This window comes from Fukomys damarensis, unplaced genomic scaffold (assembly GCF_012274545.1).
Source record: "Fukomys damarensis isolate Sample0158 unplaced genomic scaffold, DMR_v1.0_HiC HiC_scaffold_1, whole genome shotgun sequence".
Taxonomy (NCBI): Eukaryota; Metazoa; Chordata; class Mammalia; order Rodentia; family Bathyergidae; genus Fukomys; species Fukomys damarensis.
Genome location: NW_022900913.1, coordinates 70560135 through 70572877, shown reverse-complemented (window position 1 = coordinate 70572877; position 12743 = coordinate 70560135). Strand labels below are relative to the sequence as shown.

The window sequence follows — 12743 nt, the reverse complement described above, 5'->3', positions numbered from 1 at the left end:
TCCCGCTCCTGAGCAATTCTTCCTCCCTTATCCCTTCCCTTTGCATCTGGAGCCTCACAACTCTGACCCCCAGGGCACTGTCCCAGCTGCTGCACTACACCAGCTCCCACATTACTGCCCACTCCACCGTACTTGTCTCTGCTGCTCTGCAGCCAGGAACTGCTGAGGGCAAGAGCCTCTGCATATTCCTTCCCATCACCCTGGAGCCCTGGTTCCTGTTTTCCAGTACAAGAATGGGTTTTTTGCTCTTTACTTAGCCATTGCATTCACTCCTGACTCCTGTTTAACCTCCCTCTGGCTGAATCCCTTCCTTGCACTGTCTACACTCCTGCAATTGCCTCTCCTACCGGAAACACTTTCTGGACCCTCACTCTCTTCCAGAAGTTACGCATTTTCTCATTCCATTAATACCCAAATATCTCAATAGCCACCCACCCTTGCTGGCTCTGCACACTGAGTGCCTCGTGGGTAACTTTGTTCTGCTGTTGGGCAGCCTGTCCACACAGAGCCACTCCTCCTTCCTGCTGCTCCATCCAGCCGCTCGCACCCTAGCCTGTCCCATCAATCTGTCACACCAGCCATCCTCTCTGCTGCCCCTCTAGAAGCTGTGGCTCCTCATTTTCCTTTGCTCCATGAACTGCTGTTTCTCAGTCGCCTTTGCATCTTTCTCTCCCTGACCTCCAGGACCTGCTCTCCTATTTCTAGATGATCTCACTCAGGTCCATGACTGGAAATGTCATTTAGGTGCTGATGGCTCTCAAATTTATCTCTGCACTGGCCTCTCCTTGGGCCACAGCACATACATCTAACTTGACATCTCCATGGGATCACTCCACAAGTCACACACCAGACATCGCACCCACTGCACACTGTCCCCCTGGCTCCACAAACAGCGCCCCACCCACCACTCAGTGGCCAAACTCCAGCAATTTCTCTCTCTCTTTCTTCCATACTCCCCTTCTTTTCCCTTCTCAAGGCTTTGCACTACACCCAGATCCACCTGTACTTATACCTCACTCTCCCTGCCAACCCTATTCACACTACCGTGGTCTTCCACTCTGAAATGGAAATGTACAGCAAGGGTTGCCCTTTGTCCCCCCCGTGGGCATAGTGCAGGGACTCTCCAGGGAGCAGTGGATCAGTCAGGGGTGCTAAGTGGATCAGCCCGCTTGCCCAGGAGGTCGAATGTGTTCACTCCTCTCCCTCAGAAACAGCTCTTCCATTCAGACACCAGCTCAAGAGCCATTAACAAATTAATTCCAATGAGTGCAGCCCAAGCACTCAGACCTCCAGGCAATCCCTGTCAGTGTCATAGTGTTGAGGGCATGGGCTCCTAATAAAGTGGAAAGCAGGCTGGAAACAGAGGCGATTATTTTGAAGCCTGCCTTGTCCCTGGAGGGGTGAGGCAGGGATGTGATTTCACTGCAGTCCCCTGCGGGAATTAACTCACTCTCGAATGGTAGGTGATTAATCCCAGACACAGTGGTCAGGTCCAGAAGAGTCCACTCACACTGCCTGGCGGCCCCTGCAGTTCTCTGTTTAGAAAAGCATTCAGCAGGTGCCCGATAATTGGATGAGAGACTAGTTCATTGGTAAGGAGGAAGTATATCCATGGCTGACACCTGATTCACCCTCCATTCGTTTACTTACTGAACTCAACTGGGCAGCCACTGTTGCTCAGTGGATTTGGAAAAAGAGCAGGACTGGCCTGCAGCTCAGTACTGAGTGCTTGCCCATCAGAGTGAGGCCCTGGGTTCCATCCTCAGCACCAGAAAAATCTAATAACACAGACGTGGCCCTAAACTTTGAATTCCAATTTGAATTCATTGGACAAATGTGAGCAAAGCAGCCCTCAGAATGCCAGTGACACCAGACCCAGATGAGGGTGGTGCCAGGAGGCAGGTTCTTGAGCTCTTCAGGATGGTAGAAAAGGGCCTTCTAGAGAGAAGGCTCTGATACCTGTAACAGGTATCAGAGAGGGAGGGGCCAGGGTGTGTCTTCCAGCCGTCTCTGCCAGCAGCCACTCTCCTTGTGGTCCCCAGGCAGTGACAAGTACATCCCTGCTGTGTGGCACCTTTGCCCACATTTGTCCATCTGCCCGGATGCCATCCTTACCCCCTGGCTGATATGCCTCCTGGAACAGGTCTTCCTTCCCTCCCTGCAGTCCTGGAGCACTGACTGGGCACCTGTAGTCTGTCCCTACTGCCTTATACAGGTAAATGTGGCAGTCCTGGGCACTCGGGTCCCCCAAGCTCCAACTCGGGCTGGCTTTGGTCTGAAAAGCAATTTCTAGAGGACTGTCAGAATATTTCAAGGCTGTTACCAGCTTTTTTTATGGGAATGTGTGGATGTTTTCATGGAGCAGGGGGCACCTGGAAGATGGGGATGACTTGAAGAGGACAAGAAATCAGATGAAGGAGCCGTGCACCTCCCAGAGCTGGCTCCACCCTGAAGCCCAATCCAACTGCACTCCTAGTGTCTCAGTCCCTAGAAGAACACAGGCATCACACCAGTAAATCACAGTCACCACAGTTCCTTCCTCCTGCTCAAAACCCCTCCCCAGCATCCTGACATCCGAATGATCTCAGGGCTCATTAGCCCCACCGGAAGGCTAGTATCACCGAATACCACAAGTGTACAACAGGGCCTCTGGTTCAGCTGCCCACCTAAGCAGGAAAGATGTGAGGAACAAGGTGGGTGCTGACCTTTCACGAGGGCTGTCCTTGCCTCTGCCCATTCACTCCTCCCGTCTGATGTCAGAAGGCCGATGGGAGGCAAGCGCTCATTCTCATTGGAAGCCATCTTGATGATCTTCCTCAACTGGGTGAACAGATCTCCCTCACTGAGGCGGCGGAAGTTGATGACCAAATCCAAGACAAAGAACTGTGGGGACACAGGTCCGCAGTCATGTGGGACAGCTAGCTGGGGTCACAGGCCTTCAGTGAGCCTTCCTAGGGAGGCCAGGACAGGGGATGTCTGGGCCGCAGCATCCCAGCTCAATGCTGTTGACTGTGCTGGACTCACACTGTGCCCTCAAAGGAGGCCAGATTAATTTAGCCCATCCTCCCCAGGGAAAAACAAAACAAAACAAAACAAACAAAAAAACAGTCTGTGTGGCTCCTAGTGCATGTGAATCCATTGTGTTTGGGGCACTGCGGTGTAAATTGGCACAACTGCTGTTGGAGGATGGTGTCTCTCAAACAAAAAATGTGCCTATCTGCAGCTCAGCTGTTGTATTACACAAGCAGAGTTTAGCCTAAGGCATAGAGACATCCCGTGTACCCTGGGAGGCATGTGAAGGAATGTGCACCTGTCCGCCACACAGTAGTGGAGCCTCCCTCCAGGTGGGGAAGGCCACACAAAATGTCATGTGTTCATGGAAAGTCACGTCCTCACTCAGTGCAGCATGGACTAGGAAGACAACTCCACATGGAGCCACAGGGTTGAGCCTTGGACACATGGGTGAGTGGAGAGAAAAACAAGCCAGCAGACAAGGTGCAGGACAAGACTGAAAACCAGCTTTTGAAACATTCTTTGCATCCACATGCACACCTGTGTGTGTCACAGTGCTCTGCATGTAAACTGCACAGTGCTGACATTCTGCATCTCCGAAGGCCAGAGCCTGGGCTGCATGAAGGCAGAGGGTCCTCACCAGCTGGTGGACAGGAATCCTTGACCCACTCTGCACAGGGTCCCCAGGCCAGTGGGAAGAGGAGCCCCAAGGTGGTTGCTAGAATTGGGGGGTTGGGACTAAGGATAGAGGTGCTGGGTTTGAATTGTTGGTGAGGAGAAAGGTTTCCTTGAGTGGCTGCTGCTGGGTGTCAGGGGGCTGCCTTGGGGACAGGGATCACAGCTGCCCTCAGAGGGAAGACTTCCACTGAGTGCCAATTTACTGGATGTGTGAAACTCGAGCCCAAGAAGAAAATACTGGAACAGCATGGGCAGAGGTGAGGGGATTCCAAAATGGTCATCAAACTTGGGTTTAGTGAAAAGCACCAATGTAAACAAAATTTAAGCAAAAAAGGGCCTTCCATTCAAATTAATTCCAATGAGTGCAATATTTTGTGAAGCTTCAACAAACAGAGCACAGTGTAGCAGAAACTGAAAAGGGTCAGCAGCCCACATGGACCTCTTCCCAGCTCCATGGAACCCATCTGAAGATTATGGGGCACTGGCCAGGCCTGGGGCCCCCTACTTCCTGTCTATCGAAGGGAGACCTGACAGCTTTTCTGCATATCGCTGTGAGAGTTCAATGGTACAATTGAGGGTGAGTGCTGGCCCCAGCCAGCATGTGTGGGGGTCTTGTCCATTACCCCTTAGTACTGTCTGTTTGTGTGTCTGTGTGTGATCTCCAGGAAGGGTCAGCCCTGGTGACTGTGCAGAAATAGTTCAATGAGCAGGTGGAAGCGGAGGCCCTGCTGGGCTTCCTGACCACCTTGACCTGGCTCTGGGTGCTGAAAAGAGGGCACGGTGGGGACAAGGATCCACTAATGGTGACTGCCCCATTCCTAATCAAGAAAACAGGGAATTGGGGCTGGGGATTTAGCTCAACGGTTCGGTGGCATGCCTTGCAAGCACAAGGACCCGAGTTCGATCCCCAGTACCAAAAAGAAAAAAGAAAAAAAAAAAAAAGAAAACAGAGAGTGATGGGGCCACTGTGCCCCAGCTCACTATGTGACTCCGGCAAGTGGCTGGGCACCTTCAGAGAAAGAGTGAACAAACACACCTAGCACTGCGGACCACACATCCTCCCAAATCCAAGAGGGTACAGCAGCCATAAAGGGACACTTACCTGGTTGCAGCAGGCCACAATGACGTGCTCGGGCTCAGGCATGACACTGCTCTTCTGGGCCACCAGTGTATCCTGGCTATGGCCAGGGAGCCGGTAGGAGGAGAAGAGCCCATAGTACTGCTTCGTACAGAGGGGCTGGCCTGACAGCTGGCCTGTGCCACAGTCTGTGGGGATGGAGTGGCTGGGGGTGGGGAAGAAAGCAGGTAGCCATGAAAGGTGCAGAGGGACAGAGGACATCAGAATTAGTTCTATCATAACTCTGGCAGGTGTTGGAGATAAAACTCAGGGACTGTGCATATCAAGGAAGTGCTCTAACATGAAGTACATGATCAGCACTCTGTTGTAACTTGGTTAAGCAAAACAGGGCACCAAACCCAGCCCTGCTTTATAATGTCAGCTGCTGCACTCAATCCTCTATGTTTGGAAATAGCAGGACACCCTACTTCTGTGGCCCATGAAGACCCTCAGGGTTTTCCCAAACCTCCACTACTCTACCCTCACCTAGCTCATGCACTGCATGTGAAAATGCTATTGGTGCCTTTGCTAATGCTGCTCTTTGCTTGATACTCTTTTACCTCTTGTCTGAATTCTACTATTCTGCTTCTCTCCCTCAAGATCCTGCTCATTTTCTCCTCCAGAAGCCTCCTCTGAGTTCAAGACAGAACATTCTCTTTCTACTGTGGTCTCTGCATGACTGTGTCTGTCATTTCCCTCCTCTCCATCCAAGTATCCACCATGCACGCGTGCATGCATCCATCCATCCATGTACTGTCCATACACCCACCATACAACTATCTACTGTGCATCCATCCATTCACCCACCAGCCCACCACACATCTATCAACTCACTATCCATCCATTTAGCCACCATATATTCATCCGTCTCCTATACATCCAGCTACCATCCATCTTCCCATCTATCCATCCATCCATCCATCCATCCACTGATCCACCCATTTTTCTACACACTCATGCATTCATCCACATCCATCCACCCAATCACCCACTCAGTATGCATCCATCCACTCAGTTACCACCCACTCATTCATCTGCTCATCTGTCTATCTATCCATCCATTCATCCATCCATCCACTACTCCCTTTTCACCCACCCATCATTTCTCCCTTTCAGAAGCCAACACATATTTGCTGAGCACCTCCTATGGGGCAGAAACCATGCTGGAGCTTGAGGATATAGTGGCAGACAAAATATGACTTTCCTGCTCTGATGGGTCTTGGGGTACATGGGTGGGGAGTAGACCACAAGTAGTAGACTGATAAAGAGGAGAATTTCAGCCAGTGGTACTGGGCAACTAGCAGGAGTGGGAGGACATGGTGTGAGTTGGCATAATGAGTCTGTTTGACTGAGTTGAGCCTGGAGGGTAGAGACTATAAGGGAGTAGGTGGGGTGGAGTGTCCCATGCACTGCCTTTTGAACCCAACTGTCATGGCTGACTCGTGACTGGATGAGTGGCAGAAACATATGCAGCAATGTAGCAAGAATGTTATGTCTACTGAATCCCATAATAAACATGTGCTCTTGTATTGGTGCCTTTATTACATTTTTCCAGCAATTCTTTAAAAAGTGGTCCTCCTCCAGAGATAGTTTGAGAAGCACACTTGAAGGCAGAAAGAAGATGGGTGAGATAGAAGTTGAGTAGAGAGGAGGCAAGAGGGACAGGCAAGGCCAGTCCTAGACCCCAGTGGCAGGGGTAGGGTGGGAGTTTCCCTCTGGGTGCAGTGAAAGCCCTTGAAAGCTTCAGTGGCCTCACCCAAGGTCCACATGCCCACTGCTGTAGGGTCTGAATTCAGATCCAGGTCTGCTGACCCACAGCCTCTGTGCCCTTTGGATCTGGGGCCCTGCCCTCCTTTCAGAGCAGCTGCAGGTCCAACCCTTCAACCGGAGGCATTGTAAAGACAAGAGTTGAATCCACTCGAACAATCCAGCATCACTTTACACTGCCTCCTCCTCCTCCTCCTCCTTCTCCACTTGTCCACCTGGCCAGACCCACTCCTCTGTGGGCACAGAGATAGGGAGATAGGGGCATTTTCAAAGGCAGAGGAAGAAAAGTCCTTCCAGGTCAGGCCCATGGGCTACCAGACATCCTGATGCTGAATAGGAGGCAGGCAGGGGACACCAGCTCTGACTCAAGCCAGGAATGTGGAGTGAAAAAAGTGGGGTCCCTGCCCTCCCAAGCTCCCTTGCTCTGACACTCAGGACACCACCCTCTGGGCTGGGCTAGCCTACCTGTCCAGCAGGGCCTTGTAGCTCAGCACACCTGAGATGAGGCTGGCTGCAAACCTGCAGAGACAAACAGGCCTGAGCTGCCTCTTCTGCTTCCCTTCCTCCCAGCCTCCCTCCCTCCCTTCCTGCCTTCTTCCTCCTCCCTACCTTCCTCTTATTTTGCTCTCTCCGCCCTTCTGCTCCAGATTCAGCCATCACCCACCATATACCACCCCCCAAAAATAATGGGAGGGGGCTCCTGCTGCCCCACCCCCAGTAGGTTAAATGCTCCTTTGGTGAGAACCAGAGTGGAGCAGCTCTGGAGGGAGGAGGGGAAACCAGAATCATTTGCAGGAGGAAGAAGAAGAGAAGGAGAGAGAGGAACCAGGAGAAGCTGCAGGAAAGGCAAGGATAACAAGGGCCGGAGCTTTCCCTGGGAAAGGCCAGCACAGGGGCTGGATGGGGCAGGGGCCCTGGAGTTCTGGAGAACCCTGTCTCTTGGGAAAGTCCATCATTTGCCCTTTAGTCGCTAATGAAAGGGAAAGTGGTGCCGGGGAAGAGGCCCAGGGAGCTTTGCCGGGCACATGTCACTCCCCGTTTGTGTGAGGCCTGGCTTCATGGCAAGGCGGGGGGGGAGGAGGCCAGCTGGAGAGCCCTTCTTGTACGCACCCATCCACAGCCGATCTCACTGCGGATAAAGGGCTGCCTGCGGCTGCAAGGTTGGTGAAGAGCAGGTGTGGGAACTCCTGGCCGATGACCCTGCCACTTCCCTCCAGCCACCATGGCCTGCCCTCCTTCTCATGTCCCCACGGCTGCCCCATCCAGGTCTGAGAGCAGAGCCTGCCAACTCCACCCATCCAGTTGCCTGCTATCACTGTCTTGGGCTCAGCCAGCCCTGACAGTGCTGCAGATGGCACTGGGGACACCTTCCCCAAGAGGCTTGGCCCTGGAGCAGTGTGTCCCAGCCACCCACCCAGCCACCCAGGGCCCGCACCTGAGCTGGTCACTGGTGTCCTGGAATGGCTGCCGAGCAAAGATCACAGCTGGGCTGGAGTTGACTGGCAGGGCCAGGCGGTTGTTGAGATACATGTCATTCAGCCAGTACTCAGACACCTGGCAGAAGCACAGGAAGGGGACCTGTTATCCGACAGCTGTACTCCCAACAGAGGGCGCCTTGCCAGTGGGGTCCACCAGTCCCAGCCTGGGCCCCGAGGGGTTGGGTTTGTGCACTCATGCCACAAACGGTGCTGCACTGTGGTTGTGTTCACCAGGCCTGTGCATCACCTTCACCCCACAACACCTCCCCGCATTGTTGTCCTACCTCTACCCGTGCCCTCTTCTATTCCAGCTCCCTCTCAGTCCTGTCTGCCGCCTGTCCCCATCTCTGGCCCCACCTGTCTGGCCTCTTTCCCAGCCCTGTCTCTCACCTTGCTGCCCCTTAATCTCACCTTGTCCACCCAGCCCATGCTACCCTTCTGTCTCCATCTGTCCCCATCCTCGGTCTGCTCTACCTGTGTCACCTACCTGTTCCACCTGAACCCCTCTGCCTGTGCCCTCATCTGCCTCCTGCCCCTGTCCTTGGAGTCCCTTGTTGGTGCTCACCCAGTTGGCCGTCTTCTCCTGCCGCTCCAAGAGTTTCTGCTGCAGGGTCTCGCCGAGACCACCAGGGGCCCCAAACCTCTGCACGATGGCCTGGCTTCTCCAGAACTGTTCCTCAGGCACCAGGTGCCGCATGCACCGCAGGTAGGTGGCCAGTGTCTGCTGCAGGGGGGGCACCGGCAGCTTGGGCAGTCCCTGGTGGAGAGAACACAGGCATTCACTATCCTTACGCAGGGCCATCGCCTGTCCCCAGTGAGTGTGTGACTCACTCTGTCCCAACCCTGGCCCGCAGCGCCTATTTCTAGGGCTCAGTCCAGCTGAATTATGAAGATTCTACTGTTTGCTGTCACTGCCCCCACTCTGCTAGGGGCTCAGGAGGGCACAGTGTGCAGAGGAAAAACTGGCTGTTGGCATCGGACACACCTGGCTCCTGCCTGACTGTGCTGCTGACCTTGGGCAAGTCCTCTCCCTTGCCAGTATTTCAGCTTCTCCCCTTGTCAGAGGTTGGTAGCCCTTAGCTCCCATAGGACCCCAGTGACACCCTACTGGAAGGTGCTTCTACCCTTATGGATGGATGGACGAGAGTCTTGTTACTGACCCTGTTGGTAGCGATCCACTCTCACTGAGGAAGAGGTCTGGGCAGTCCAGGGTGACTATGTGGGAGGCATAGGTCAGTGCTGCCCTGGCGGCCAATCAGAGCTTTGCTGGGTTCCACCAAGGGAGACGCTGGCATCCCAAGCTCCTCCTTATGAAGCCCAGGCAGGGTTTTTGTTCCCCCATGAACAGGGAGGGTAGCTGCTTTCCTCTAAAAAGCTCTCCAAGTCCTCACCATGGGACATAACTACTCCTAGCAGAGAGGGTCTCAGAGGGAATCCAGCGAGAGAAACAACATGACCCAAGTAGGCACGTGAAATGTTGTGATACTCCAGCTTCAGCCTCCAGAAGAAATCCTAAACCGGCAGATTTTCAGGGGCCCAGATGCGGCTGGGTTTGGGAGAGCCCCACAGCTTCCTTCTGGTGGGCACTGCACTGCCCTCCGGACAGTACATTCATCTAGGGATCACAGAGCCAGGCGAGGAAACTGAGGTACACAGTGGCAGAAGTAGTCCCACCAGGGGACAAGCTGGCAGCAGAGCCAAGAGCTGAAATCAATCTGCATCCAACCTCCGTTTTCTTCCCCCTCCTGAGTCTTTCCCCCTACATTTCCCCCTTGCTCCCCACTCCTCCTTTTCTTCTCCCTCATTTGGCCTCCAACAATCAGAGAGTAGGACTTTTTACATCACTGCTTAAATTGTACGATGTTGGTCAGATGTGGTGATGCACGCGTGTAATCCCAGCACTTGGCAGTGAGTTGAGGCCAGCCTGGATTACATAGCCAGGCCCATCTCAGCACAAAACAAAACAAAATTATACAATATTGGCAAACAGAGGGGCTGCAAGGCCTCTCCTCTGTGGCGTGGCTGAGTCTCCCAAAGGCAGCAGAACCTCCCACCCTGGCACTCCGTGTCCTGAGTGCAGATGAGAAGGTGAGTGAGTACATGCTGACATGGGTGACAGTCCCTACCTGTCCGATCCTGTCTCCACAGCTCTGGCAGGTGGGGGTGTTGGACCAGGAGAGGACAGGTCTGGGCAGCATGCAGCCTGCTCAGCACCCCAGTGAGCTAGACTGTTCCCTGTTGGCTCCTGTCCCCTCCTCGTGGGTTTGTAGGTGTCTGTGAGGTGAGATGGTGGGCAGGCTTCGGAGGGAGACAGCATGAGGAGCCCGCATGTGTGTCAACCTCTATCTCTGAGGCTAGGCAGGATGGGCAGGAGGATTCCCACCTGGGAGAAGGCACTGCCTGTGACCAATGGAGAAGATGGTGCGTGATGCCCTAGGTCTGAGTGTGACAGCAGCCGGGGTGGCACAGGGAATCAGCTGCACCCTGAGCTACTGCACCATGCTCAAAGCCACTGGAACCTGGGGTCAGGGAGGCAGCTCTCCCCAGCCTTGGGATTAACAAATGTGGCCAACAGTGTCCCCAGCTCCAGCAGGCTCAATCTAGACACAATCTAGATAAGCTAGATAACAGCTGAGGGACCAGGCCCACTGGCCACTAGGGGAGGAAAGAGAGCCCCAAAAGTCACTCACAGACTCCTCCTCACTGCTGGGAGTTTTTGCAGCTACTTCATGGGAGACTTCTTCCAAAATAGGCATCTTGGTAACCCCTCGTCCTGTGGAGTAGAGGTGCCCACCTGGGGACAGAAAAGGTGAGGCATCAACACATGGGAGTCACCTGGGTTTGCCATGAACTTCCCTCCCACTACCTGGCCCTGATCAGGAGGAGGCTGCAGGCTGACCAGAGTGTTTAGGAGTCTTGGTTCAGGTCTGGGCCCAATCTCAAATCCAAGCCTTACCCAGACCACAGTGGGAAAGCATGGGTCCTGGAGGGAGCCTGCAACTGTGACCTGTGGTCCAGAGGCTACAACCTGAGAGGCCACTGACTGCCCCATACAGAGCTGGAGGGCACCCAGTTGGCTCACTCCCACATACCAGGGCTACCAGCTTTGTTCTTACTGGGTCCAGCTGATGTGTGCTTGGTGGATTAAAATCTCCCCCACCAGACCAGGCTGTGAGCTTCTCAAGGGTACAGTGAAACCTACATGCTCAGCACTCCACCCCTGGGTCCCAGGCTGCGGCCTGGTGTGACATCCAGGGATCATTGTTTCAGGGGGGAAAGAAAGCATCACAGGAATGAAGGTGAGGATGACCTGGATCTCTAGGAGAAATCTGGGCTGGTGGGGAGGATCCTGGGACCTGCTGGACAACTGTGACTGGGCAGGGTCGGCAGAGCAGGCCACAAGTGTAGGCACCATTGGAATGTGAAAGGAGGGTGGCCAGGACTCCTCAGAAGCAGGCAGATTAGTTTGGAAGGTGTGGGAAGAGTGAGCCAGGCAAAGAGGGGCAAAGGTCAGCTTTTAAAGTGGCAGGGTACCACCTTCTCCCTTGAGGTCCCCTTAAATCTAGGCCTGTAGAGCCACATACCCAGGGCTTCCACCCACAGCCTCTTTCTCCCAAAAGTCCAAAGCCGGTGTTTAGCCCATTCGTCCACCACCACCCACAGCCAGAGGCACAACTCGGTGCTGACATTTGGCTCAGCGGACCTGGGGGACAGAGCAGCCAGGCAGATGGCTGAACTAGGCCCAAGTGCAAAAGATCCTGGCACTGCCTGGCCCCACTGGAGAGTACACGATGCCCTTGTAGGCAGGCACAGGGGCCACTGACTGGGTGGTCATCAGGCTCAGCTAAGCCTAGAGATAGATGGTGGCGGCTGCCTCTGACTGCTGGGGGGAAGTGGTCCAGTGCAGTGAGGATCCTCAGGACAAGGTCAAGCTGGCCAAGGCCTATAGATAGTGCTGCCTGCTCCTCCTCTGGCTCAGGATGGCTGTGGGGCCCGCAGGAGAATGCTAGGTAGGTGTCAGGGACCCCATCCAGATGTCTTCCTGTGCCAGCCCCTCTTCCTCCTTGGCTCTTGGGCCCAACCTCAGGGGGATGTCTGTCCGATTCTCTCCTCTGTCCTCCCACTGGCCTGGCTTAGGAAGGCTTCCCTGAGGGGGGTCTCTGCTCTTCCCTGGAAGTCCAGCCCCAATCTGGCCCTGCAACACAGCTGACTCCAACTGCCTGCCACTCTCCCACCCTCCCAGTTTGGATAGAGCCTGGTGGTCATGGGTGCTTTGGGGGCTCGGGATGAGACTCACGGATCCTCCCACCCGGCACAGGAAACGCAGACCCTAGAGCTCCTAGGCGGTGGAGAGCTGAACATGAGCTCCACAGTCCTGACGGCCAGAGGCTGTCAATGGCCCAGGCTGCTGAGTCGAGATGACCCCGACGGTGACGGCCGTGGGTGCTAGGGACTTGGGGGACTCCCGGCCGCTATCCTCTCCTACACCCCAGAAAGTCAGTGCCTAGAAGCGCCCCTCCCTGCCTGCCCAGGTCTCTCACCTGCTCTCCTGAGCTCCTCTGTCTTGGCCGCCTCTGTCCCGCACCAAGCGGACTGCGGCGGGGGTGTGAGCCAGGGATGGGGGCGGCGCGTCAGCAGCGCTGAGTGGGGGAGCCGCGTGGGTCTGTGGTACAGCCTCCGACGTCGCCGGG

At 54.7% G+C, this 12743-nt stretch overlaps 1 protein-coding gene across 2 annotated transcripts in view; it reads right to left on the bottom strand.

The window, feature by feature from the left end:
• Chat (choline O-acetyltransferase) overlaps nt 1-12743 on the bottom strand; it is a 42360-nt gene that overhangs the window by 28801 nt on the left and 816 nt on the right. The window contains exons 1-7 of one of the 2 annotated variants that reach the window (XM_010622508.2): nt 12594-12735; nt 10743-10846; nt 8618-8809; nt 8010-8128; nt 7040-7093; nt 4793-4973; nt 2706-2883 (exon numbers count right to left, since the gene is read on the bottom strand). In XM_010622508.2, coding sequence (XP_010620810.1) covers nt 2706-2883; nt 4793-4973; nt 7040-7093; nt 8010-8128; nt 8618-8809; nt 10743-10808 — 790 coding nt within the window. In that variant the 5' untranslated portion in view covers nt 10809-10846; nt 12594-12735. Of the gene's footprint in view, nt 1-2705; nt 2884-4792; nt 4974-7039; nt 7094-8009; nt 8129-8617; nt 8810-10742; nt 10847-12593; nt 12736-12743 lie in introns of those variants that run through there. The other variant, XM_033761898.1, reaches the window with a different exon arrangement.